We start from the raw sequence: 27,759 nt of genomic DNA, 5'->3' as shown, positions 1-27,759 counted from the left end.
GGTGGCAAAACTGGGTCAAGAAAAGGGCACCATCCTGCCTCTCAAATCCATGAGCTACCTGGGCAGCTGCTTTAACAGGTCACTTTCTAGGACTCAGGTGGAAGAAGTGGGGAAGCATTTGTCATTTTTGAATCTGCATATGGGGAAAATCCCAGTATTTCTCACTGTTTTATCTAGATACCACCCAAAGGTTGCTGGGATAAAAATGCTGTACCTAAATAAAACAACTTTGAGAGATAGGTCGACCAGAGCTACACAGGTGAGATTAATGGCTGAACAAGGATTTGCACCTTGCACCATCTTAATTGACAAGGCAGCTGAGGAATAAAGACTAGCGGAGACTTGTGGGTGATGGCCCCAGTTATGGTTTCTTGGTTTAGAGTCCAAAGCTCACTCCACAGCCACGACACAATGCTACTTCTTTTGATATGGGTCTGATTGTGAGGGCCCAGCTCAAAGGCAACCTCCAACTTTATAGAATGGTGCAAGTATTTAAATCAGCTCACAAGGAGGCTCTCTGCCGAAATTCTCAGGTACCTTCGGCATATGTGCCGTGGCTACTTTCAGCGTAGGAAAGCCGCTGTGGGTATTCGCACATGACTGGAGACGCTCTTGCCTTGACAAGGGCTTGGCACACGTGAGAACATGTACGCGGGCCAGCAAGCGCCCCCTCTGAAGCTTGCCGAATACCAAGCGCCGGCCTGACGCCACACAGTTGGGCCGGCGCTTCCTTGCGTGCGTTCCGACGAAGCAGCTCGACACGTGCCTGGCCAACACGCACGTGCGCAGCAGGGCCTTCGGAGCCGTCTCCGGGCCGACACGTGCCCGCCGGGAGCCCAAAGCGTCAGCGCGCGTCGCGCGACCCGCTTGCCTTTGACGCGCCGTCTCCCCCTCGGGCGCTGGGCGGGGAGGGGGCTCCAGCCCGCCCGCGCGCCCTCCGCCTCCCGCCTCCCCGCACGCATCATGGCGCGGCGCTCGGACGCCGCCGGCTCGTCGCCTGTGCGCAACGCTGCGGAGCCCCCCTCCCCCCCGGCCCCGCACTAGGGCTTCTCCGCCGCCGCCGGCCTTGGCCGCTTCTCCGGGCCGGACGATGCGGCGAGCGACACAGCCGGGCTCGGCCAGGGCCCCCGCGCCACATTCCCGAGGGCTGAGCCGGCGCAGGAGCCCGCAGTGGAGCTGGAGCGCACGGCCGAGCGCCTGCCGCCGCCGCCCCGGGGCCACACAGGTGCGTCCGAGAGAGAGAGGGAGGGAGGGAGAGCTGCGCGCCCAGGGCACAGGATAAGGGGGCGGGACGGGACCCCCACCCCAGCCCGCCCCACACACGCGCAGCAGTCTCCTCCGAGCCCGCCTGCAATCCCTTCTCGGGGGGGGGGGGGGCTCCTTTTCTGCCACTTTCCCGTGCGAAGAGGGGCCGCGGAGGCTGGGGGGGGGGGAGTGCGGGCAAAGGGTGCGTGTGTGTGTGTGAGTGTCGGCGTGCAGCCGCGTTTCGGCAAGCCTGGGGTGCGTGAATGTGAAATCGGGGCTGTAAAACAACCCGGCAGAACGCCGAGGGGAGGGTGGCTGCTCCGCTTCGGATGGAGAGAGACGGACGGGAGGAGCAAGGGGGCTGAAAGCGGGAACGCCCCCGCCCCTCCTTCCACCCCCCCCCCCGCCCCCAATATTAGCCAAATGCGGAGCCCCAGGCATCGCTCACCTGCAAGGAAGCCTGCTGCCAGCCGGTTGAACTTAGTTCCCCGAAAGCACAGTTAGGATCAGGCTCTGCGTTTTATTTGGGAGGGTGGGGGATTTTTTTTATTAAAAAAAGATGATTTTTTAATTTTTAAAAAGCTCATATTGTGTAACGCGGAGATTTTGGTTGGAGGGGAGGAATGAAGACAGTAAGAAAGATTGGTGAGCAGAGGCAGGCTTGGAAGGACTTGGGGGCATTTCTGGCCGACAGAGGACACCTTTAGGGTGACCCAGACACGTCAACTCCGCTATGAAGCAAGGTGAGACTGGGGCTTTGAGGGCGCTATTAAGGGGTACGTAGCTGGAGACAAACAGATCAGTCCCATCTCAGAACTCGTTGATTCAATTCAGAGTGCCCAGCAGAATTTCCCAGTGGGTTTGCGGGGTGCATGTATGGTGGGGAAGGGGGAGGGAGAGATAACAGCACCCACTGAAGGATAAAAAGAACCCACTCTGGATCTGGTGAGCCAGTGCTGTTTCCTTGAGGGGTGCTGCTGAGAATTCTCCTCTAAGAATCCTGGGGGAAGGGCTTCTTCCCCCTCCCTGACTCCCCACTGGAATATCAGGACCATGTTCAATTGTGTTTTATTTGCTCTCATTTCCGTAGTGCTGGGCGAAAACTGCTGTAAGAGCTGGCTTGTGATGACTCAGGATGAACGCTCTGCATGTTCTCAGAAGCACATCCCCTTCTGACTGCTGAGCAAAAGTGGTTGGAACAGGGGAAAGGGGGTATTGCATACGTGGTTGCCTAGAGTGGTGGAAGTCTGAGGAGTGGAGAGCAAGAATGTGTTTATTTGGTTGTCTTCTCCAAGGAGCTCAGGGCTGTGGACACAGATCTCATTTCCCCCACTCTATTTCTTTGAGAACGGCCAAATTGACAGAGAGTGACTGGCCCAAGGTTACCCAGTGCGCTTCATGGCACAGGTGGGATTTGAACCTGGGTCTCTGCAACTCTGATCTAACTATATCGCACTGACACTGGAATTATGCCTCGGTTTCCACAGTGGTGCAAGAGTTGCTCTTTGTACCCCATTTTTCTCTTGCCTGAGGAGTCTCAAAGTGGCTTGCAATCAGTCACCTTTCCCTTCCTCTCCCCACAACAGTCACTGTGACTGGCCCAAGGTTACCCAGCTGGCTGCATATGGAGGAAGAATGGAGAACTGAACCTAGTTTTCCAGAAGGATAGATTTGTCTGAAGTAGCACAATAAAATCAGAGTCCAGTAGCACCTTTAAGACCAACAAAAATTTATTCAAGGCGTGAGTTTTCGAGCGCAAGCGTTCTTCCTCAGACTAAGAACTGACCATCATAACAGTAGGAATATATAAGCAAAAGTTAATCCTGTTACATTAGTAAACTGTGTCACAGCATCCACACACAGCCACATGATCATTCTATGTTTTCCAGATTAGAGTCTGCTGCTCCTTACGTGTACGCCATGCTGGCTCTTGCTGGTGGTATGTGTCATAAGGCAGGGGTAGTCAACCTGTGTTCCTCTAGATGTTCATGGACTACAATTCCCATGAGCCCCCTGCCAGCGAATTGTAGTCCATGGACATCTGGAGGACCACAGGTTGAATACCCCTGTCATAAGGCTTTCTCTCAGGCTTTGTGGTGCAACTTGGGGGCCGTGAATGTCTTGGGGTGGTCCCTGAGGCAAGGAGAGGGGAGCAGTTATTTCAGTCAGTAACATTTAATTGGCACAAAACGTAGATTCAAATGGGCAGCCGTGTTGGTCTGAAGTATTACAATAAAATCAGAGTCCAGTAGCACTTTTAAGACCAACCAAGATTTATTCAAGACGTGAGCTTTCGAGTGTTAATCTGAGGAAGAGCGTTTGCATTTGAAAGCTCACGCCTTGAATAAATCTTTGTTGGTCTTAAAGGTGCTACTGGACTCTGATTTTATTGAACTAAAAAGAGGAACTAAAAAGAATGGGCCATGGAATTAAATAACAGAGCAGGCCATGAAATGGTAAAACAAACCATAAAATACAAGTTAGACAACTGTAGCAACAATAATCGTTACGTCTGAATCTCTTATCAGATTAAGAACTGCAGGGCCAAGGACTTATTTATAAAAGACTTTGTTCTCGACATGGCAATAAAGCATCCTCACAGCATCTCTCACATAAGGGGCAGTCTAACAGAATACGTGAGAGAGTCAGGACAACCAGAGCCACATGGACAAAGTCTTGTGTGGTATGGAATATGATTAAACCTTCCCTCGGGGACCCTTGAGGGAAACACTTTCATCCATGTGAGAAAAAATGTTCTTCTTTTGAATGGAGCATCAGGTAAATGAAAATACTGGGGCATAAAGCCCCTCTGAAGAGAAATGCTAAAAAACTGTGGAGAACAAACCCGGGGCTGAGCAGGCATAAATTCTTGATGCCCACGATCTCGGTTTAATAATCCAATAAATGCACCTTTCTTCCAAAGGTATTATGGTATGGGAAGAATGATTATGAGGATGTCTAGGGAGAGAACCAGTTTGGTGTAGTGGTTAGGAGCGCAGACTTCTAATCTGGCAAGCCAGGTTTGATTCCCTGCTCCTCCACATGCAGCCAGCTGGGTGACTTTGGGCTCGCCACAGCACAGATAAGGCTGTTCTGACTGAGCAGTAATATCAGGGCTCCCTCAGCCTCACCTCCCTCACAGGGTGTCTGTTGTGGGGAGAGGAAAGGGAAGGTGACTGTAAGCCGCTTCGAGACGCCTTCTGGTAGAGAAAAGCGGCATATAAGAACCAATTCTTCTAGGGTGAGGGGAAAACATAAATGCCATGCCAAGGTAACCAATACCGGGTATATGGAGATCTACTGAATGAACATAGGTATATGTATATAGTAAGCTCTTTTTGCATAACTTCTGCTATTAATATTAGCTGGGGAGGTCAGAGCAGTGAATGAGTCTCTGATTAACACGCACACAACCTGGCGTCTGCAGTTTCTTTCATAAGGACTAGAAACAGACAGCACTAAGGATGCTGAATCAGCAAATTTTGCAGCTGTGATCTCAGGACTGTGAAATACTTGGCCCATAAGGTTTGTTACACTCATGGAAATGGGTGGGACAAGATGGTCTTGCCCTATATCGCACGGTGAGGCTAGTGAGTGTGTTCTTCCTCTGTGAACTGTTCAAGAGAAGCTTGGGCTGGTTTGCCTTTGGGGTTTTGGTCTTCAAGGGCATGGAAGGATTGTCGGAAGAGGGAAGGATCACAACAAGATCTGAAGGTAGGTGTCTCATTGCAAACTCGGGTTCAGAGTGGGTTCTGGGTCTGGAAAGACTAACGGTCTTCAGCAGACCAATTGACTGTACAGTTTTGTCCCCCCTGCCTGCACAAATATGAATAACTATTTTCACTCCCATCCCCATGACATGCGTAAGCTGACTGGCTAAGGGACTCCATTTGGGTCAGTTAACCTTCTTTGCCAGAGTTGGATTAATATTCTCAACAGCCCGATTAATATTTCTAGTGGTTAGATTATTATTTGAGACAGCTGAGTGCTTTTTGGCTGCGTGAGAAATGCCAGGCGTGTTGCTTGTTTCCGGCTGTGTTTCTCTCGGCGTTTTCCAGGCGTCTGCCCTTATCTGCAAATCCATCTTGAATGGCTGATTCTCGGTTCTGTGACTTCTGTCTGGAGAAATTGGGAAGTGGCCTTGGCTCTTGATGTGCCTTCTGGGCTGGTATTTTGCCCCCTTTTGGTTCTTTACTTGGAATGTTAGGATTATTAACCCCCTCTGTACTGGCAGGTATGACCTTGGCTTTGCAGTGTGCTGTGTGACACTTCTTTTGAACTCAGGATCAGTCGCAGAATCTGTTTTTGGTGCTGAGTTTGAGACACTGTTTGTCTGAACTAATAACCAAGAGAGAAGGAATACCTCTGTATGCAAAGTGCATCTCTCTCTCTCTCTCTCCCCGCTGATTCTTGATACAGATGCTCCATTGCAAATAATTAATACTTTGGGCATTCACAATGGCAGTGAATGCAGAATCTTCACCATGTGGGTGGGGCCAGGTGTGTTGATCGGTCGTGGGAAAAGAAAAAAGGAGTCTTTGTTCACCTTTAAGAGGAGGTTTGTTGTTGGCATGAGATCCCACTTCATCAAGTGAAAATTTTCTGATTCAGATTTAAATATTGAAATAATAGGAGCAAAAGTAGGCAAATACACCATGTCCCATAGGACAAGCGCTGGAGTTTGTCCATGATTCGTATCCCATGTTCAGTATATCTAATATGATTGATCTGCAGCACAACAGCCTTGGCAAATATAGATAGATTATATTTACATACTCAAGGCGGAAGATTTTCCACGCCACATCATTGGCATGAGGTGTGGGGTGGGGGGTTGAAAAAGTAATAAGTATAGTTAAAAAAAACGGTGACAGGGAAGAGGTATGGCTTATGACCCATTCTATGCAAACCCATAAAAGGATTTTAGATAGATGATGGTGCTTGTCAAGTGGATTTATGCTTGAGTTTTGCATAAAAACATCGTAGCCTTCGCCTCTTGTGTTTTATTGCCTTTGGACTTCACGGTTCATAATTCGTGTGTGTATGTGTGTAACATACACATCCCTTAGAATCATAGAATCATAGAGTTGGAAGGGGCCATACAGGCCATCTAGTCCAACCCCCTGCTCAACGCAGGATCAGCTCTAAGCATCCTAAAGCATCCAAGAAAAGTGTGTATCCAGCCTTTGCTTGAAGACTGCCAGTGAGGGGGAGCTCACCACCTCCTTAGGCAGCCTATTCCACTGCTGAACTACTCTGACTGTGAAAAACTTTTTCCTGATATCTAGCCTATATCGTTGTACTTGAAGTTTAAACCCATTACTGCGTGTCCTCTCCTCTGCAGCCAACAGAAACAGCATCCTGCCCTCCTCTAAGTGCCAACCTTTCAAATACTTAAAGAGGGCTATCATGTCCCCTCTCAACCTCCTTTTCTCCAGGCTGAACATTCCCAAGTCCCTCAACCTATCTTCATAGGGCTTGGTCCCTTGGCCCCAGATCATCTTCGTCGCTCTCCTCTGTACCCTTTCAATTTTATCTACGTCCTTCTTGAAGTGAGGCCTCCAGAACTGCACACAGTACTCCAGGTGTGGTCTGACCAGTGCCGTATACAATGGGACTATGACATCTTGTGATTTTGATGTGATGCCCCTGTTGATACAGCCCAAAATGGCATTTGCCTTTTTTACCACTGCATCACACTGCCAAGCCCTTTTGGCCAACCCCTTTGTGCTTTGGATATGGACTCTGGTCCACAGAAACTTGTGCTATGATGTGTCTTTGAGTTTTTTCAAAGTGCCACGAGACTCCTTCCTCTTTTCCTTCTCCCTGAGTAGCCTTGGGTTGTCACCTTCCAGGTGGGGACCTGGGAATGGCTGCTTTGAGGGGCAGTTTCTATGGCAGTGTACTTTGCTGAGCTCCTTCCCCAAACCCTTCCCTCCTAAGGTAACTCCTCACAAATCTATAGGTACATCCCCACCCAGAAATGTCAACACTAAATCTACCCCTTTGCATCTAGGAAAGTAGGCAGAAGGTTTGGATCCAGGAATGTAGGGTCCAGCTGGACTTGGAAGCTTTGCTCTTCAGAATCTCCAGTTGTATCAATTCTAATTTTAACCTGTGGCATATCCTGGAGTGTCCCATCTGTTGGAAATTACCTTGTTTCTGAAGGCGACATAATCCAATTAGGACAACTCACCATTCAGGTCTTCCTGACCTTTGTTGAGAAGACACATTCAGCTCCTTCACCTGTCATGGTTTCAGTTTTCTTTCAGCCTCTGAAGAAGGGTTCTGTGTCATTCTAAAGTTATAGCTTCCCCCACCAGCACCTTGGAGAGTCCAGTGGCATCTCTTTCTTTTTCCTCTCCCTGCAAGGTATCTGCCTGGCTTGTGTCAAAGATGTGGCTAAGATGCCCTTCAACCATGTTGGCACTGGCAGGTTATGTGGCTGAACTATAAATATTTCACCTTTGGCAGCACAGTGGGACTCAGGTAAGGCAAAGTGTGGAGAAGAACAGCCCTCTCAGCTCTGGAGTAGTGGAGACCTTGTCTCTGTGCCCCAATATTTGAGAACCCTGCATTGAGTTTTAAAAGGACTTTAAAGGGACAAATAATGTTCAGAAACACTGAAGCTGGGATAAAAATTAGGTTAGACTTCCTTTCACCACTGGTTTTGAGGGAAGGCACTCTACGCATGCTCAGAGGAACTCTTCTCATTATTTCGTTGGCACCATTGAATTTAATTAATTTACATCCTTGCTTTCCCTCCCAATGGGGACCAGCAACTTATTTTTGACAGAGGACATGACAGTAAAAAGGGAGAGGTGATACCTGCAGTAAACAATGCAACAAAACGTGATACTATCCCTTATTGAAAGGACCGCTTGACATTATCTGTTGTGTCTGCACTGCCTTGGGGATTAAGCCTTTGTTGTTGGTTCGCCAGGAGGAGGCCCAGGTTAAAACGCCCTCTGCCTGTGTGTCTTTTTTGTGGTGGAAAAATACATGAAAGGGAAGGTTTGGGACCAGAAGCTCTGCTGCTGCCTGGCTAGGAAGCCCCAGGGATCAGACTGAGCTCTCGGTAAGACCAGCTGCTGTGTTTTGTGGACTCTTGGGGGTAGGTGTCCATGGGCCTGGTCAAGCGCAGCTCTGTTCTCGCCCCCCTCCCTCCCAAATGGAATTGAAATGGAAGAAGTGGAGCATGACTGTCTCTCTCTCCTGTTCCATTTAGCCACAGTGGTGCTGCCAGTTCTGAAAGGAGTGCAGAAAGTTGACAGCTCTGCTTTTTGCAGTGTTTCCATGATCGGTAAATAGGAGATTGTCACAGTGGTGTCTGGGAGCAGCAGAATGTGGGACTGTCTTCCTCTGTTACTTCCAGTCAGTGGGTTGGCCCAGCATCCCCAGTTGTTGGCGGGCTTACTACCAGGTTGTGAGCCTTGCCAGGTGCAAAGCTTTGCTGACCATCCCATTGCCAGCTGCCCATCCCTATCCTGAAGCATCCTTGGCAGACCAATCCCCTCGATGGTCAAGTCCAAGGAAAGAGCTTCCTTGCATGTATTCTATGGCTGGGTAGTTCCTTCTCTTACCATGGCAGCTTCCACACAAAGGTTCAGCATCCAAACAGGTGTGTGTGTGTGTGGGGGGGGGGTGGTTCTTACTTGGCGCACCCTTACAATGTCACCCTCACTTCCTTCTTTTGCTCTCACTTGGCTGCGATCTTTCACAAACCTGATTTGGGTATGACCTCCTGGGAAAGACGCTGTCAATGCTCCATCACATGTTGCATGGACTGGGAAAGCACATGGTTTGCACAGTCCCCACCCCATGTACCTCTTCACTGGTATCTTTGCATCAGCCTCTCCTGACCACCATTTCCATTTTCCTGCACCACCTGAGGGCTTTATTTTTTTTTTAAGACATCATGCTGTCACATTAAACTGCAGTAATATGAACTACTGATGTCTGGGGAGGAGGCTTCTGGTCATGCAGGGGGGCAGAATGGCTGCAGTGAGCAGCTGGGGTCAGGAACATGCAGGGGAAAGCTCCCTGTGGATGCTCCGCTACCTGTGCAAAGCAGCACGTTCATGGAAATTAATCACCAGGATACAACTTAGATTTCCAAACTGCAACCCCAAAGTCACTGGGCTGCTGGGTCACTTTTAGCTGATGTAAAAAATGTTAACATATTCCAGTGTACCTGAGGGATTGCCTCCCCACCTATGCCCCCAAAAGAGCTCTGCGCTCCACTGCCACCAACCAGCTAAGGATCCCTGGTCCTAAAGAAGTCCGTCTGGTCTCGACCAGGGCCAGAGCATTCTCTGTCCTGGCCCCTACCTGGTGGAATGAGCTCCCAGAGGAGATCAGGGCCCTGACGGAGCTTAAACAGTTCCGCAGGGTCTGCAAAAAGGAGCTCTTCCGCCAGGCATTTGGCTGAGACCAGACGTAATCAACAGCGACCGAAGGGCCCCTGCTACCCCCCGGCCCCCCTCCAGAATTCCATCAATAAGCCCTGGACCTGTTCGTACTGCTACATTGTTGTATTGTTATATTGTGCCGGTGCACTGTTATCTGGTTACAATTATTAGTTATTATTATAAGGTTATTCACATGTTTTTATATACCGTTTTATGTATTGTTCCTTGTTATTATGTAAATCGCCCTGAGCCTCCGGGGAGGGCGGTATATAAGTATGATAAATAAATAAATAAATTGCAAAACAGAATCAGGGTCCAGTGGCACCTTTAAGACCAACAAAGATTTGTTCAAGGTGTGAGCTTTCGAGTGCAGGACCTCTTGCACTCGAAAGCTCACACCTTGAATAAATCTTGGTTGGTCTTAAAGGTGCCACTGGACCCTGATTCTGTTTTGTTGTGCTGCTTCAGACCAACCTGGCTACCCACTTGAAAATATTCCATCGCATTTGCTTTAGTTTCGGGTGGCATCAGCTATGGAGTGTGAGTGTAAAATCACAGTGTCAAGCCCTCCCGAAACATTGGGAACGTGCAATAAGTGCACACTGGAGAGTTTTAAGTTGCAGCAGCCCTCTGTTGTGTGTTGGCTATTCCCCAGTTTCCAGTGCTGCCGTGGGAATCAGCTGGGAATGATTTTGAATTTTTTATCTGTGCTCTTTTGACCTCCAAATCCCCGTTTCTAGTGTCACTTCTTCTATGCAAGCTGAATGTGCGATTCTTTAAATATACCTTCATCAACGTTATCAGAACATTGGTATGTTAAGCATGATATGTCTATGATACATAGATATGATGCACATTGTATGTCTAAATGGCATATAAAAATTGGCCACTGTGTGTACCCAATGCAAAAGAATCTACAGTGAAAAGCTATAAACTGAAACAATAGCCAGGAATTGAAATGGATATAAACGAAGCAGGGAATGTTTGCTCAGGCCCAGAACTGGGAGCAAATATTTAATTTCAGCCAGGGTTTGCCTTGCCCCGGAACACAGCTGTTGATGCAGTGCCCCGGAGCCATGTTATTTTCTCCTTGCCAGGCCCCATTCCTCAGCCTCCTTCGTCAGACCCTTCCACCTCCCCTCTTAATGAAAAGATCTGACCCTTCCTGCATTCTGTATTTTCCGTACTGTTTGACCTGAATAAACATGAAATTGTCGATGCCTGGAAAAGCTGTTCCTTCCTCCCTCTGTTTCGAAGTTGGGGAAGATGCCTCCTCCATGCCAGAGGCTTGACTTTGACATAAATATCTTTGGGGAGGGGGGTGTTGAGACACTGCTGGGGAAGGAGGCTGTGCAAACAGATGGCACATCCTTGTTCCCAGAGGCTGGAAAAGCTCTGGAGAACAACCCCCTACCCTTACCTGCCCTCCAGCTGCTGCTGATTCTGCACTCCCAAATATCCTCCCTGTCCAGTTGTTGGGGGATGGGGGGCCTTTGGCAAAGGCAGATACAGGAGCCCTTAGGGGGGAGCTTTGGTTTTTATTCCTTCTGACTGTCTTCCCATGCCTTTAACCGTAGGAGAACTGGCAGAAATTCAACAGAGGCCATTTTTGATGGAATGGAGATGCTTTGACAGGTAGGGTTGTCAAACTCTAGGTGATGGTTGGAGATCTTCTGGGATTACAGCTGAACTCCAGGTGACAGAGATCTATTTACCTGGAGAAAAGATCTTTTTAAGAAGGTAGGCTTTATGGCATTATAAGGCCCTCCCCTTCCCAAACCTCACTGTCTTCAGGCTCCACCCTCAAAATTTCCAGGTATTTGTCAACCCAAAGCTGGCATCCCCACTGATAGTTAAAAAATCCCACAGGTATTGTTTCCTCCCCTGTCAGGAGAAAAAAAAAGAATGCCCACCCTACTCATGTGAGGATTAGTTAACCATACCACCATGGTCAAATTCAGCATATTGAACAAGTTGGGATTTTGTCTTCACCTGTGGCCCTCCAGATGTCCATGGACTACAATTCCCATGAGCCCCTGCCAGCAGTTTGACTATCCCTGGTGTAAGTTTTTAAGTGAAGCGAGTGTCCTAATTCAGTGGGAAAACTTGAGCCAGGACCTGTTTGCAATCCCCAGGCTCTGGGTGATGGAAAAAATAATGTTACAGCAGGGAGTGCCTCTGAGGATGTGCAGAGAGCATTTTTCTTGTACAGCCAAGGATCTGTAGCTAACCAGGCATGCATAAGACTAGAAGAGAAAATGTTTCCAGAGAGTTTGATCTTTAGCGCCAGAACTTTCTCTAGAGATTGTGAAAGCAGAAACCAGAGAATGATGACTTTTTGTCAAATAATTAAATGTTGCAGAATAAAAGGTGGTGCATGCACAGTTGCTTCTCCATGCATGACAGATCTGCATAGGAATTGGCTCCTGAGTAGGAGGCTAGTAAGTTAGCATTGCAAATGTTCACCAGGATAGTTGTTTCCCAGTGATCCCACAGAAAGAAAATAATGGGAAGTTATTTATTTTATTTTATTCCTTACATTTTATACTGCTCTCCCTTGTGGCTCAGGGCAGTTTACAGAGAACATGAGGTCCAATGACACATACAACATAGATTTAGTCACTGAATCCGTCAACCATAACGTAACATCAACATATTTAATGTTTCGACTATAACCCCGCAGATAGTGGATCTTATTGGTTGGAAGAAGGACTTTATTGAGCCAGTAATGCCTAATGGTTTAGAACCAGGTTTCCTTGAGTCTGTGACCTCTGGTAGGGGAAGGGAGCCATGTGGTTAGAGCAGAGGACTGGAAATTGGAACTGCTGGGTGTCTGAGAGGAAGCATTGTGAGTCTGAATGGGCCGTACAGAATGCTCTGAAACCAGGTCACCTGTCCCGGGTCCTTGCCTTGTTTAATCCTAGACAGTAACCTGAGCCCACGTAACCAGGCACGGCTTCCCTAGCTGAGCCGATGGGATGGGGATAAATTGATACCTTCTGGAACTAGGCAAGTGGCCAGTCCTTTTCATTTTTTCCTTCTGAATGGGCAAGTCAAGAAGCTCCCGGAACAGTAGGAAAGCTTAAGGCCAGCTCTTTGGTCTAGTGTTTCTATTAATGCCCTGTGTTGTAGTTTCGAAGTCTGCAATTTATGATCTTAATAATAATGGTATAGATTTTAATTTCTTTTTTTTGCTTCCACTACACTCCTGGCCATGTACAAATTTCTATGTCCTCCATTTTGTTCTCACAAAAACCACCCTGTGTGGTAGATTAAGGTGAGAGAGAACAGCTGGCCCAAAGTGGGCATCCCTGGGCAGAGTGGGAATTTGAAAATGGGAATCCTAAACTCTACTCCAGAGGTCCCCAGCCTTTTTGAGCCTTCGGGCACTTTTGAATCTTGATGTTGCTTGAGGGATGCAGTCCTAGAATCAGAGTTGGAAGGGGGCCATACAGGCCATCTAGTCCAACCTCCTGCTCAGTGCAGGATCAGCTTACAGCAGCCCTTCTCAACTTTTTCGCCATTGAGAAACCCCTGTAACATTCTTCAGGCTTCGAGAATCTCCAGAATTGCCGGGAATCATACAGAATGTGGTTGGGAAGCATAGCTTTGTACATGCCCACCTGAGGCCCCTCCCCTCCCCACCCCCTCCAGGCCCATCATTGGCCATTTTGGAGGAGGGGTCAACCTGACCATATATGGTCATCTCACCTGATAAATGTCTATCAAATTTAATAAATATATACACAAATAAATTAACTCCCACCCATTTGGGAAACCCTTCCAGGGCTTTCAAGAAACCCTGTCAAGCCGCTGCTTAAAGACTGCCAGTGAGGGGAGGGTCACCACCTCCTTAGGCAGCCTATTCCACTGCTAAACTGCTATGAAAATCCCCCCCCCATCTAGCCATTCTACATGTAGTTTAAAGCTATTGCTTCAGGTCCTATCCTCCGCTGCCAACGGGAACGCTGCCAACGGCCTTTCAAATACTTAAAGACAGCAATCATGTCCCCTCTCAACCTCCTCTTCTCCAGGCGGAACATTCCCAAGTCCCCCAGCCTTTCCTTATAGGACTTGGTCACCAGGTCATCCTCATTGCTCTCTTCTGAACCATCTCAATTTTGCCCTCATTCTTTTTGAAGTGAGACCTCCAGAACTGCATACCAATGCGGTATACAGCAAGACTATGACATCTTCTGACTTTGATGTGATGCTGTTAGACCCTGTTAGGTCTTGTAGGATCTAATGCCTTTTCAAGCCTGCTCTGACCCCATGAGTTTCTAAGTTCAGGAAAGTTCAGGAGTATGGTTTCTCTGAGCCGAAGAAAATAACTGCATTTATAGGTCGACCTGACATTTCGAAGGCTTCCTGGATGATAGACACAAGAAAATTGGAAAACATGTTTCCTTTTTAAAATCTGATGGATAGAGATCAAGTAAACAGTTTTAGCCACGCTGAGCATGACAATTACGATTCCAGAAAATGTTAGGTCAAAGTTAGGTCCCGTCTAGCATGAATCTGCATGATGTTCAAAGTCATATAAAAAGGCCAGGCTGGGAAGGGCAGAGATATGGGAGATTGATCAGAGGATTGCCTCAGGTCTATTTCCTATATTACGTTCTTGCTTCCTTAGTTATATCAAAGAAAAGAACTCCGGTCGCTCCACAAGACTCTGGATAGGTGAGAAATAGAATCACGTCTATGGGGGTATTATTAACCACAACCGTTTGCCTGTGCCATTGTGCTAGGCTGGGTCATTCACGGTCTAGAGTGCTTCTGCTTTGTGATGCCATGCTGAAATATAATGGCTGCAAAGCTACATGACTGTTTTGAATGCCTAAAGTTCAATGCACACATTAGGTCTGTTTGTTGTAAAACATTGTCAGATAAGTTGCCTGATATCTGTATTTCAGATGTGTTTTCCTGGAAACCCTCTCTAACGGTTTGCATCTAAATAGAAAGAATGTGTGTCGAATACTTCCAATAAATCAAGAACAAAATTATACGTTGATGGTCCTCTCATCAAACTTCTTAGGTATCTCCCATAGCGAGACTAAAGATCCCTCGTGTGTGAGTAACAGGCTTAGCTGGACTTAAGTACAGGTTAACAATGCCTATTCATACAGCCTAAAACTGCATTCGCCTTCTTTGCTGCTACATCTCACTGTCTGCTCACATTTTACAGTCCACAAGTACCTCAAGATTTCATTCACACACACTGCTGCTCTGAAATATATCTCCTGTCCAGTATGCATGTGTCTCATTTTTGTGACCCAGATGCAGAACTCTGAACTTCTCCTTCTTTAATTACATCTTGTTCTCATTTGCCCACTTTTGTAGCATGTTCAGATATCGTTTAACTCCACTTCTTCCTTCTGGAGTGTTCACTTTTCCTCCCAATTTGTTGTCATTTGCAAATGTAATGAGGAGTCCCCCTACCCCTTCATCCAGATCATAAAAATGTTGAAAAGTACCGGCCTCAGTAGCAAGCCCTGTGGTACCCTACTGCTCACCTCCCTCTGGTCTGATAAAACACCATTGATAACTACTCTTTGGGTGCATTTTTCTAACCCAGCCTTTCTCACCATTTTGACAGTGGAGAAATCCCTGAAACATCCTTCAGGCTTCGAGAAACTTTCAAAGTGGCACGATCATGCAGAATATGGTTGGGAAGCACAGCTGTGTACACAGCTGCCTACCCAGGACCCCTCTCCTTGTGCTGTGGTGGCAGCTGCTGTCCAAGTAAAGTTTTTAAAAAATCTGCACAGCCAATTAAATATCCAGGGGCCAGTCAGAAGTCTTGCTGGGCAAAAGTCCCAATTGGCCTTATGCGCTTTCTAAAAACTCTGGGCAGGATCCAGGAAGGGTGTCAGCTGTCACCATGCTGGGGACTCTTACCTTAGTCCAACATTCTGACCCCTCCAATGCACCTTGCTGATTTGCAGGAAATGGTTCAGTGAATCCATGAAAGAGGCTGGATTTAAATTTGGCCTTTTCAGTCCCAAGCCCCAATTCTTTAGCAGTTGGATGGCAAGAGGTGAGATATGGACTGTGAAGCACAGTCTATACATATTTACGTAAAGATCACCACACTAAATTCAGTGGAATTTGCTCTCAACTACATTAGCTGAAGCTCAAAACTGTTAAAACCATTTTTTTTAAAAAATCTCATATCCCTTCAGCTTTGGTGCTCAGAAATGTTGGGGCTGGCAGCTGGGAATTTGGAAGAGTGCCACGCAAGTGCTCAACTTTCTCCTTCGCTGCAGGCTTTGCCCCTTGTACAGAGACCTTGATTTCCATGTTCTTCTCCCAAGGGGATAATGAATCAGCAAAGCAAGGATTTCCCCCACCCCCCTTGGCTGTCACATTTGGTGGAAGGGGGGCAGGCTGGGAGGAGGAAGGGTGAAAAGTTTGGCATGAGCAGGAGGCGGAAGAAGGAGGCACATTTTAGCCTCTCCCTGCCTCCCTCCCTTGGTTATATGTTTATGAGGTAACCATATAAACTAAGCTTATCCTGTTTGGTCCTTGAATCTGTTAAACATCTTCATTGTGCTGTATAGTTACCCTTTCACCCCATCAGTATGATGTACTGCTCACTCTATATCTATATGTATAGACTGGTAATTTCCGTTTTATTGTATCTGAAGATATGTACGGGCACGTATAAGCTAGAGCTGTTTTTTTTATTATGATGACTTTTGATGGGAGACCCTGGCTGGGATTACTTTTGTTGAGTATTTGCTGCTGATTTTGTGTTTCATGGTTTTTCAGGGCTACATGGACACGTTGCTTTGTTGTTGTTTTTTTTAAAAAACAGTTTAATCTCATGCTGAAATTGAGGAAGAAATATGTTTAGAGGAGATTTGGAGCTGCACAGAACCAAACTGGAGGGATTCAGTGCCACGGGGTCTGATGAACTGGTCCATCTTCTCCTTCTCAGTGATTTTCAAAGCTCTGAATTTGGTAATAGGCTTTTAATTGTGGTTGCTAGCTCTGGACTGGGAAATGCCTAGAGATTTTGGGGGGTGGAGCCTGAGAAGGGCAGGTTTTGCTGGGGGGGGGGCTTTGGGATATAATGCTACCTTCCAAGGCAGCCATTTTCTCCAGGTGAACTGGTCGGTGTTGCTTGTAGAACAGTCATAGTAGTGGAAGATCTCCGGTCACCAACTGGAGGTTGGCAACCCTACATGTAAACTATTAAGTAATCAGCTATGTAGACTTCCTTTTCATGGCCATGGCAGGCATTAGAGGTTTGGTTTTTAGACAATGTCTTTGAAAGGTGAATGTATGTAGACCTGTCACATGTTTGTTTTAAAATTGCTATAAAATGCCCCGGTCTCTAAAATAAATAGATTTAGAGGGAAGGGGGACTAAATAAGATCAGGAGTCTTTACAGAAATGGAAGCCTGTTTCTTAGGCCATCAGCCTTAGATCGATCCCAAATGTGTGAAAGGAAGGCATTCTGCACATGCTCAATGGTGCTCTAATTTTCATTGTCACCAGCAGTTGTGACTTTGAAGGGGGTCCATGGAAGCTCTGAAGTGACATGTTTTTTTTGGGGTGGGTGGGTGGGTCTGGGCTGTCTTCTCAGCTCCTACTTTTCTTTCCGGTCTACATGAGGCAGAGCCACCATAGTAGTTGTAAAAGTGGGGGGAGAGAGCAAAAGGAGGGGTGTGGCGGGGGAACGTGGCCAATTGCCATCACTTCTGGGGCTCCTGGAAGTCGGAAAAATGACTTCAGGGGCTCCTCCATGGTCAGAGGTTGAAAAAGGCTGGTCTGTAGGCTTTAAAAAAAAAATTAAAATAAATCATCTCAGTTCGGGCTTGGTCTTTATATTCCTTCTGGCCTTGGAGTAAGATAAAGAAACTGACACTAAGAAGGGGGAAATAGCCAGAGCCCCTTTAGCTGTGCACAGGAGGAATTGCTGGAGAATGAGAGCAGATAAAACCTCTGTTAAAGGGAGTCAGTCTATCTAATCCTCCGGTTTCTTTCTGTTAGACGCGCACAAAGGCTGCTTGTGTCTGCAGCGATGGAGGCTGTTCTGGGGACAGGTGTGCTCACCTGGGGGAACAACAAACTGGGGCCTTGCATCCAGGGGGGCTTCTGTTCTAAGACATGATATGCTAGAGGGCACACCTGCCTGGAAGCCCTTCTCTCTGTGATCCCAGATGTGCAAGGAAGCTGCATGACAGAAGATCAGAAGCGGAACAGCGGATGTCACTGTTCAAGAATTCTGAGGAGACATTCTGCCTCTAGGAAATTTCACCTTTAATAGGCGATACTCAACAAGCCTGTATTCTTTTGTCCAATTCCCCAGTTCTCTCCCTTTGAACTTCCACAGTCACATAGCAAATTCTGCTACCCAAGGGAGATGAAAGGTGCGATCTTGCATATATTAACCATTCTTGGATATTCAGTCCCATGTTGAGCCAGCCCAGATTATCTAAACTCATTGGCATCGTTAAATTAGGGATGCCAGCTCCAGACTGGGAAATTCCTTGAGATCTGAGGGTGAAATCTGGGAAGGTTGGGGCTTGGGAAGGGGCGGGACCTCAGTGGGATATAATGCCATAAAGCCCGCTCTCTAAAGGAGCCAATTTTCCGGGGGAACTGATCACTGTAGTCTGGAGAGCACATGTAATTTTGGGAGCTCTCCAGGCCTTACCTGGAGTTGGCAACCTAAAGGATCAAGTACAGGGTCTTAAGGCTGCCTAGAATATTACACTATCCCAGGGGTAGTTAAACTGCAGCCCTCCAGATGTCCATGGACTACAATTCCCATGAGCTGGCAGGGGCTCATGGGAATTGTAGTCCATGGACATCTGGAGGGCCGCAGTTTGACTACCCCTACACTATCCTAATCCTAAATATGTGTGTGTGTGGGGGGGGAGGGTTGGTTGTGGTTATTTAAAATGCTGACGGAAGTGTAATCTACTCATGCTCAAAGGATAAATTCTTCACTGAAATTCAGCTCTGGGGCGAAGCCCTGAGAAGCCTCAGTTCAGACGAAGTCTCCTTGTCTCCTTTTCCTTCCGTGACGGACACCAATCCCCTATTCAGCCAGGGATGGTTTCCCTGACAGGATCAGAGCCAAGAGTCAAAGTGGCTCCTTCTGTAGGCCAAGTTCATCAATAGCAGAACTAGGTCTCAGGGGCAATCTTGGTGTCCGACGTCCACAGGAGATTGTAAGCGCTTGGAGGGGGTCCAGAAAAAGAGCCGGGGGAATGATCTGAGCAGTGAGACACCTAATCGCCTGTTATTTGAACCAAGGTGACTTGGTACCTGTCTCCAGTTTCCTCTGCGAAAAGAGATTGCCCGGTTGTGTTTTTTCCTCTGCATGTGCTTGTGTCACACGCTATCCTACTAGTCACTGCAGTTCTTTGGGCTTTGCTTGCTTCAGCCAGGATTAAGTTGGCCAGGAAGACTTCAAGGTGGCCATGGGTGTTTAAAGAGATTGGCAAGGCACCTGTAGAACAGGAAGTAACCGTTCACCAAATCAGAATGACCTTGGCCGGCTGTAATGTGAAATGACTTGAGAAAGCCTGTGTGGAGCTGATCCGAGGTGCGAAAGAAAAAAAACTAGAAGCGAAGGGGCCGGTTCGTGTGCCTACCAAGACTCTGCGGATCACTACACAGAAAAGGCCATGTGATGAAGGATCTGAGACTTGGGATCGTTTCCAGATGGGTATTCAGAAATATCTTATCCATTTGCACAGTTTGTCAGAGATTGTCAAGCAGATGACTTGAGCCTAGTGGTAGAATATGTGGGAGGGGAGGCTCTGAGATGGTTTGTGTAATGGGAAATGTAAAAGTCAGCAAAAGAAGTCCTGGGGGGAAAAGATGGTAGTGAGACTTCAACCAAGAGGCACCTTAAAGACTAATGTGAGCTATTCCAACAAAGCTTGTTTTATATATATATTGCTGCTGTGGATGTGCACTTCTTGCATTTACTAAAGAGAGCTTTAAACATTGCTAGGAGGAGGAGACTATTGCGGAAGGAAAATACACTGCAGTTAGTGGATGCCAAGGGTCAGCCTCAGCAGCTTTATTCCATGATAAGAGCTTATTCTGGTGCCATCTTCTTATTCTTCTTTACAACACCCATTCTGCCAGGAGCTCAAGGTCTCCTACAGGGTTCTCCGCTCTAGTTTATCCTCGGAACAACCCTGTGAGGCAGCTACGTTGAAAGTAAGTGACAAGCCAGGACTGGTGGTGGGAAACTCTGAATTTGTGTCTTCTCTGATACTCTATCCTGGTTTGTGGCTGAAATAATTATTGAGAGGACCTGCAAGCCACAGTTAGTGCCATGTTGTGTTTTTATTCTTTTATTGTGTGAACCGCCGTGAGCCCAATCGGGAACAGCGGTATATACATTTAAATTAAAAATAAATAAATAAAATATATCTTGGTGTGGCACACAGGACTTCCAGTGCTAGTGGTCTTCTTGATTTCCAAAACATTATCTGTTTACTTACCTATTTATTCAATTTATATGCTGCTGCAACCCAGAGCCAATTTATATGCTGCAGCTTGCGGCAGATTATAAAGGGTCAGTTGAGCACCTCTTCTTTGGAATTTAAGCCCCCAGGGAATGAGTTTGCATGCTGGGGACTCAGAATTGAAGGCGCTGCACAACAGATATAGGCACAAGTGTGTAATGGAGCAGTTGTGAAGGAGATAAGGGCTGAACGTGCACCAGAGTAGAAAATTCGGCCTCCCTCTTGGTTTCTTGGTGAGGTTGCAGATACAACTAGACGGGGTTGAGGCCAGGATAAAAATAAAAACTATGGGCTTCCCTCCATCTCCACCATTTTCACCTCCCACCTCTCCCATCGCAGCTCTCCAAATACAACTGGATGAGCCCCGCATACAAAGATCCCTCACCATAGGCCTGAAAACTCCTTAGGATTAGCAAATTTTAAACTGCAGTGTTTGTAATGTTTTTATTATGTGGTATTAAATTGTACAGTAAGTCACCATGAGCCCGAATGCAGGGAGGAATGGCCTAAAAACTGAAATATAATAGCAGAGCCTCTTGTGGCGCAGAGTGGTAAGGCAGCTGACATGCAGTCTGGAGCTCTGTCCATGAGGCTGGGAGTTCGATCCCAGCAGCCAGCTCAAGGTCAACTCAGCCTTCCATCCTTCCAAGGTCGGTAAAATGAGTACCCAGCTTGCTGTTGGGGGGTAAAACGGTAATGACTGGGGAAGGCACTGGCAAACCACCCCGTATTGAGTCTGCCACGAAAACTCTAGAGCAGTGGTCCCCAACCTTTCTGAGGTTGGGGACCGGCAGGGCATCGGGCCGCACCCGCGTGGCGCGCCCGCGTGGCGCGCCCGGGTGCCGCGCCCGGGTGCCGCGCCCACGCATCAGGCCGCACCCGCACGGGCGCAGCCAGCCCTGATTCCCTCTCCCCGCCCTCCCGCAGTAAGAAGCTTCCCGGGCCGCAAGCTTGCGGCCCGGGAAGTTTTTTACTGCAGGGGGGGGCGGGGAGAGGGAGCCGCGGCCCGGCGCCATGGCCTTCGCGGCCCGGCACCGGGTTGGGGACCACTGCTCTAGAGGGTGTCACCTCAAGGGTCAGACATGACCCGGTGCTTGCACAGGGGATACCTTTTACCTTTTACCTATAATAATAGCAATAGTAGATTTCACCCTTCTCTGGCAGTGTTTTACATGAACATACTGCTCTCTTGTTTCTTTGCTGCCAGCCTGTTTTTGCTGAAATCTGCCAGCCACCGGACTCATATTGCTGGATGTCTCTCTGCTGAATGTGTGAACTGCCTGCATTGTGTACGTGTGTGTGTTGATTTTGTAGAGAAGTGAAGACCTGAAAATTATGGGAGGAAGGGTTTCAGTTCTTCTGACAGAAGCAAATGGGAAATTTTGGGGAACCCTAAACAAAAACAAACCCATAAAATCTTTTCTCATGCAATGTTTTTTAAGCCACGGTTTTGCTCCCTCTAAACACGTAGCATGAAAAATTGTATGCAAGTCAAGTTACAGTCTTAGATGATGATCATTCCTGGGCATGCTTCAGTATCCTTGCACCAAGTAGAAAGGCTAAAATTACTCCTTGCTGCCTGCTCACACCGTGCAAAAGCGATCTTCTTCCACGGTGCATTCTGCATGTCCAAAGTATGGCAGAACACATTTCTTCTGATCCAATTTCAAAACCAAATTAAACAAAATCATGTGGACCGTCTGTAGCGCATTCCATCAACCCTTCCCCCCCCCATGCATGCTGTTATTTTGTTAATAATTATGTTAAAAGCATTCTGGGTTGCCGCAGCTGGTGGGCTGTTGCTTGCGCAAGTGAAACTCCATTCGGTACATTTTTCCCCTGCTCATGCACTAGGATCCGGCCCAGTGAATACTGTAGTGATATACGACATGCCTTTAGAGGGTTTGTTTATAGTTTAAATGGGTATAATGCTGCCAACAATTAATATGCTGTAATGTTTGATAATACAGTATTAAAGTATTCTCTGTTTGCCGTGTTATAATGTGGTATCCCAGTGTGTTGATAGGCCCATTATGATGCTATGAGTCTGCCCAAACAATACATTTTCCTCCGTTTCCAACAGAATGCTAATGTTAGCACAAGGTGCAGCAGTTCGCAGCTCTTTCTCGAGGATCTACAATTTAGCTTGCTGAAAAGGACAAGCATTTATGTTTTTAAAGCCCATAAATGTGCCAAATGGTAAAATTGTGTATGCGGATGGCATTTTAATGATGCACTTTATATTGTTAAAAAGCGCTCAAATAAATTTCCTTGATAGGAAAGTGAACAGTGCATATGTTATCACTCCTCCCCCTACCCAAGTGTTTGCCTTCCCCAATAATTAAACAACAGCAACAACCAGTTTTGCCCTCATGGCTTCAAAATGTCTGTAAGATTTATATTTCTAGACTCAAGGTGACAAAACCTCTGATTCTGTTTTAGGTGGCATTCACACACATATATGTTAAGTGTTGTCTAGCCTGACTGCTTCTGACATCTGGTGGCTCTAGGAATTTTGACTTCCAAAGCATCCTGTTGTTAACAGCCTTCCTCAGGTCCATCCATCCCAGGTCTTCTGCTTTTCCTGCTGCCTTCAGTTTTTCCAATGACTCTTGTATTCTCCAAGGCATGATAGCCTTGGTTTCATACAGCCGTGCCCAAACTGTGGCTCTCCAGATGTCCATGGACTTCAGTTAGCAGGAGTCCCTGCCAGCGAGCAAGAGAAGGACCGGCTAGCAAGGGAAGAACCATGAGCAGGGTCTCATGGTAATCATAGTCCATGGACATCTGGAGAGTTTGGCCACCTCTAGTTCAGTGCTTCTCACATTCCATGTTCCTGTTATAGGCGTTGAACAGCTTTAGACTTTTGTTTGGCATTCATTCACATCAACAACTCCTTTCAGCAGCCCAGTTAATGCTCTGCTTCTGTCCAGGAGCCCCTTGCTGGGTGAGGCTGGCGCTGCACCTGGATAGGTTCCCCAGCATGGCCTGCCCTCTGCCCTCGGTACTCTACAGTCCCAAGACGATGTCCCGCAAGAAGGCATTCCTCCTTCTCCTCCTGGCCTTCAGCACTGGCACCTTGCTACTGCGCCAAAGTGCCCACCTTGGCTGGTAAGGGGGCAGGGCCAGGAGACGGGAAGGGGATAGGCTAAGAAGAAAAGAGCTGGAGATGAGAAAAGGGGAGGTGTCCTTGGAAACTCCATCCTAGGACTAAGGATGGAGAGGATTAAAAACTAAAGGGTTGATGGGGGGGGGGGAGTTGTGATTGAGGTGCATGCTGAAAATGGGGCAAGGTGGAGGAGCTGAGAGTGGAAAGGGGTGGAACCAGAAGGGGAAAAGTCCAGGAAGTGGGATAAATAGGAGGAGCTCAAAGAAGACAAGGGGAAAACCATTGGTAAGGGCAGAGAAAAGGGAAAGGGTGGGGCCACATGCAAATCATAGGGATTGTGAGAGCAGAAAGGGGGCGGCCCAAAAATGTGTGCGGGAGAGAGACTAGAAGGGCAAGGAGAATGGCCAGCTTCAGAGGGAAAGGCATTGTGTCTTCAATGTCAGAGGGAAAGACATTGAAGAGACGGATTGGGGGGGGGGAGGGTGAAGCTAGAGAAAGGGCATGACGATGCTCACCCTGTGTTTCTGCCGGCAGGTTCCCGAAGTCGCCATCCTTCAGCTGCGCTCCGCTGCTGTCCCTCCGCCCCAAGCACACTGCTGTGGCCTTCCTGAAGACCCACAAGACGGCCAGCAGCACCATGCAAAACCTTCTCTTCCGCTTTGCCGAGCGGCACAATCTGACGGTGGCGCTGCCCCACCACGCCTACGGCCACCAGTTCTGCTACCCCCGCAACTTCTCGACCCGCTTCGTGCACCCGCACACCCTCCCCCCTCGCATCATCGCCAGCCACCTGCGCTTCAACCGCGAGGAGTTGCGTCGCCTCATGCCCAACGACACCGTCTACGTCACCATCCTCCGCGAGCCGGTCGCCATGTTTGAGTCACTCTTCAGCTACTACAATCAGTATTGTCCCGCCTTCAAGCGGGTGCCCAATGGCTCCATGGAGGTCTTCCTCGACAACCCCCACAGCTATTACCGACCCCACGAGAAGTATGCCATGTACGCCCGTAATACCATGGTGCATGACTTGGGGGGCGACCCTGAACACAGCCCAGGTGACCCCACGTACCTCCCGGAGTTCATCCGCCAAGTGGAGAGCATCTTTTCTCTGGTCATGCTTGCAGAATACTTCGATGAGTCGTTGGTCCTCCTCCGTCGTCTCCTGGCATGGGACCTGGAGGACATCCTCTATGTCAAGCTGAACATGCGCAGCCCAGAGTCCAAGGTCAATGTCACTTCAGCCCGCCTGGCCGCCCAGATCCGCGCCTGGAATGCCCTGGATGCCCACCTGTACGACCACTTCAACGCTACCTTCTGGCGGAAGTTGAACGACGTGGGCCGAGACTGTGTGCAGAAAGAGGTGCATGCTCTCCACCAGGCCTGTGAGCGCCTGGCACACCACTGCTTTCGGGGCCAGCCCCAGATGCGCCCCGCCATGCAGATCAAGAACAAAGAGCTCCGCCCCTGGCAACCCAGCGCCAAGGTAGATATTGTGGGCTATGATTTGCCAGGCTCAGGGCCTCCCTTGGATGAACAGTGCCTCAAACTGGTCATGCCCGAGGTACAGTATTCCCAATACCTGCTGCGGAAGCAGAGTCTGAGGAACCGACGGAGGGCTACCCCCCACCGGCCTCTCCCGCCTCGAGGACTCCTGCGACCGCCCCGACACTCACCACTGAAGGGAGCCTGAACTCCCCTGAGGCAGCTGGAGCACCAGGGAGGCTGCTGCTTTGACTCATGCTGCAGCTTTGGAGGTGTGTCCCCTGAAGCCTGTCCTGCCAGCTAGGGGCTTGTGGGAAGGCTTCCCAGCTTCTCTGTATCCTGTGAGCTTTTGCAATACTTAGGGTGGGACTTTTGGTTTCTAGAGCACAGGGTGGGGTGAGGTGGGGTGGGGAGAACCAGCTGATTCAACAGTGGTTCTTCTTGAGTCCTTGGAACTATCGGACACTTGACCCTGCTTTGCCCTACACAAACTCAGGACCTAGACCTATGGATGAGCGGGACTCTCCTCTGAATGCACTGAAACTGTGTGAAATATGCTTGGCCAAGCAGGCTCTTTGAAATCCAGCTGGGTGCTTCCAGTTTGGTTTGTTTTCTCCTGTACTTTTGGGGGGTTGTTACTGGATGTGTACAGAAGCCCGATTAGCCGTGCCCCCATCTCTCATAGTGGGGCAGTGACAGCCCCCCATCTCTCTCTCTCTCTCTCTCTCTGTCTTGGATGTCCCCTTCCTTGTTCTGATCATACATCTGGCTCTTCTTGTCCTTACCACCTAAATCAATGTTTGATGTGAGCCCCCATCAAGTTTCACATGGTAGAAAGGCCATGGCTCCCTGGGACCATTTCCGCAGCTGAGTAATATCCCATTTCAGCAGTCTTAACCTGGGGAATAATTAATTTTCTGCACAAAAATCTGGCTTTACAGAGTAGATCTGAATACAATCCCAGTGTGCCTCGCGGGTTATGACTCTTCAAAATACGCAGTACCCCCTTCCCTCCCAGAAGGAGATTTACAGCTATCCAATGAGGAATTTCAGGATTCAAGTCTGTTTTCCTTTCCTGCCTCTAGTGGTGTTGTCATGGATACATATTAACTCCGCCCACTACTCCCTTTCCGCACTTAAAAAAAACAATTATTTTACAATGCAAATTTGGTGTAACAATTGTGTTCACTTTTAGGGACTGTTCCAGAAAGTTATCCTATGTAGTTTTGTTTTCTGTCCTATTGATATAGGAAGACGTTTTCATTCTCCGGAATGAAGCTGAATCTGTGTTGAGAGTCATTTGGGGTTGTAAGGCTGTCGAGAACTAGAATTCCACATTCCCTCCTGCTGTCTTCCCCTCCAGCATCTAAATGCACTTTCAGGATTTAAGGTGCAATTGGGCACTTTAATTTGTTCATCACACTCTTTGCCACCAGAACTCCCATGCAGTTTAGAGACATTAGTGAAGTCGTAGTTTTTCATTTTTTCTAGATAAACAGTTCTATGAAACGGGAAGTTGGTTCATAGAATGTTGTTGTGTTGTTGTGTCCTGATTTGAAATTTTGTTAGGCTAATGTTGAATTTTTTTTTAATTTAATGTCCCTATTCTTAGTTTTCTTGCTGATGTAGCCATGTTATGGTAACCAGCATGCTTTGCCTTCATGCATGCATGGTGATTAAGCAAACATCCACACGAGACACACATAACCTAGCTTGTGTGATTTGAGTGTCTCCTGAATCTAGGGGGTGAGGGAGCATTGCAATAAGTCTGGGCTTCTACAGGAAGGGAACAAAAACAATTAGAACATAAAATTACACTTCAATCATGGGGGCTCACAATCTGAGAGTGTCTGCATGCTGCATTTTTGTGGCTGACATCTGTTCCACATAATATATTTCTGGTAAGGCCTTGGAGGAGGAGCATGTCTCATGGCTTAAGTGCCACTCAGGGCGGCTGTCCCGCCCCTGAGTGCCTCCTCCTGCAACCGGCTTGCCTGTCTGTCCCCTACCCCTGACCACCCCCTCCTTCTTCCACTTCCCTCCAAGGCACAGAGGCTGCAGATCCTTACTGCATGAGAGCTGCCCCTACTGGTGAGTTCCTTCCTGGGGACCTCCAGTCTGCAGCCTTTCCTGGGGGGGAGGGAGAGGCCATCTACAGAGTTCTTCCACCCTACTCCAGTCTAGCACCCATTGTATTCCTGAATGCAATGGCTTGACCCCTAGTTTTAAATTATGTTACTGCACGATTGTGTGATTGTGCATGCACAAGCTAAAAAATCGTTTTTAAAAAATTTGACAGGAGGTGGCACTGCCTATTCCTCCAAAGAAAATGCAAAACACATGGGCCGCATTCAGTCCTGTGCTGTGATGGAAGAAAACCACAGATGCAGAATGCCAAGCATAATTTTATATTCTAAATTTAGCAATGGACAACTCCAAACTGCGGAAATGGTCTGGTGCAGCATCTGCTTTGCATGCAGAAGGTCCCAGGTTCAATCCCTGTCATCTTCAGTTAAAGGGGTCAGGTGGGAGGTGATGAGACACTCTTCCTGAGGCCCTGGACAGGTGCTGCCAGTCAGGGTAGACAAACCTGACCTTGAGATGGACCCATGGTCCAGTTCAGCGTAAGGTAGCTTTACACATTTGCATCTGATACTGTCACATCTACCGTCTTGGGCTCTCCTAGTGATTCCCCTGCTCTTCCTCCCCTGGCTGGCCATTCACTTCCCATCCCTCCCATGCCCCCCTCCTAAGACTCCCCACGGGTCAGCTCCCAGAACTTATTTTAACCCCCTTTAACACAGAAGGACCACCTCTGTGCATTCTTCAAGGAGAAACAGGAGATCAATAAAACCTGTTAGACTCAGTGTGCCTTTCTTTGGTTCTCTCCTTGGTGCAAAGTGTGTGTTTTGTGTCTTGGGGGACGGGGTGTTTTCTTCTAGCTGTCTGGAGCTGTTTGGCTTCTCCTCCCCAGGAGAGAAGAGGCATGCAGGTGGTTCGGTGGGCAGCAAAGGGA

The 27,759-nt window shown here is 48.1% G+C and overlaps 1 protein-coding gene across 2 annotated transcripts; it reads left to right on the top strand.

The window, feature by feature from the left end:
* The first annotated feature begins 750 nt into the window (after positions 1-750).
* On the top strand, positions 751-27,600 carry GAL3ST3 (galactose-3-O-sulfotransferase 3). 2 transcript variants are annotated; one of them, XM_077328811.1, is made up of 3 exons: positions 751-1,225; positions 23,086-23,263; positions 23,796-27,600. In XM_077328811.1, the coding sequence occupies exons 2-3, from the start codon at positions 23,136-23,138 to the stop codon at positions 24,949-24,951; spliced, it is 1,284 nt and encodes a 427-aa protein (XP_077184926.1). In that variant the 5' UTR covers positions 751-1,225; positions 23,086-23,135; the 3' UTR covers positions 24,952-27,600. The 2 variants fall into 2 exon arrangements, with proteins under 2 accessions (XP_077184926.1, XP_077184918.1); XM_077328803.1 differs by lacking the exon at positions 751-1,225 and adding an exon at positions 1,713-1,988.
* Positions 27,601-27,759: the final 159 nt, after the last annotated feature.

This window comes from Paroedura picta, chromosome 1, assembly GCF_049243985.1.
Source record: "Paroedura picta isolate Pp20150507F chromosome 1, Ppicta_v3.0, whole genome shotgun sequence".
Lineage (NCBI taxonomy): Eukaryota > Metazoa > Chordata > Lepidosauria > Squamata > Gekkonidae > Paroedura > Paroedura picta.
Note: the sequence above shows the minus strand (reverse complement) of the source record. Positions and strands in the feature narration are given on the sequence as shown.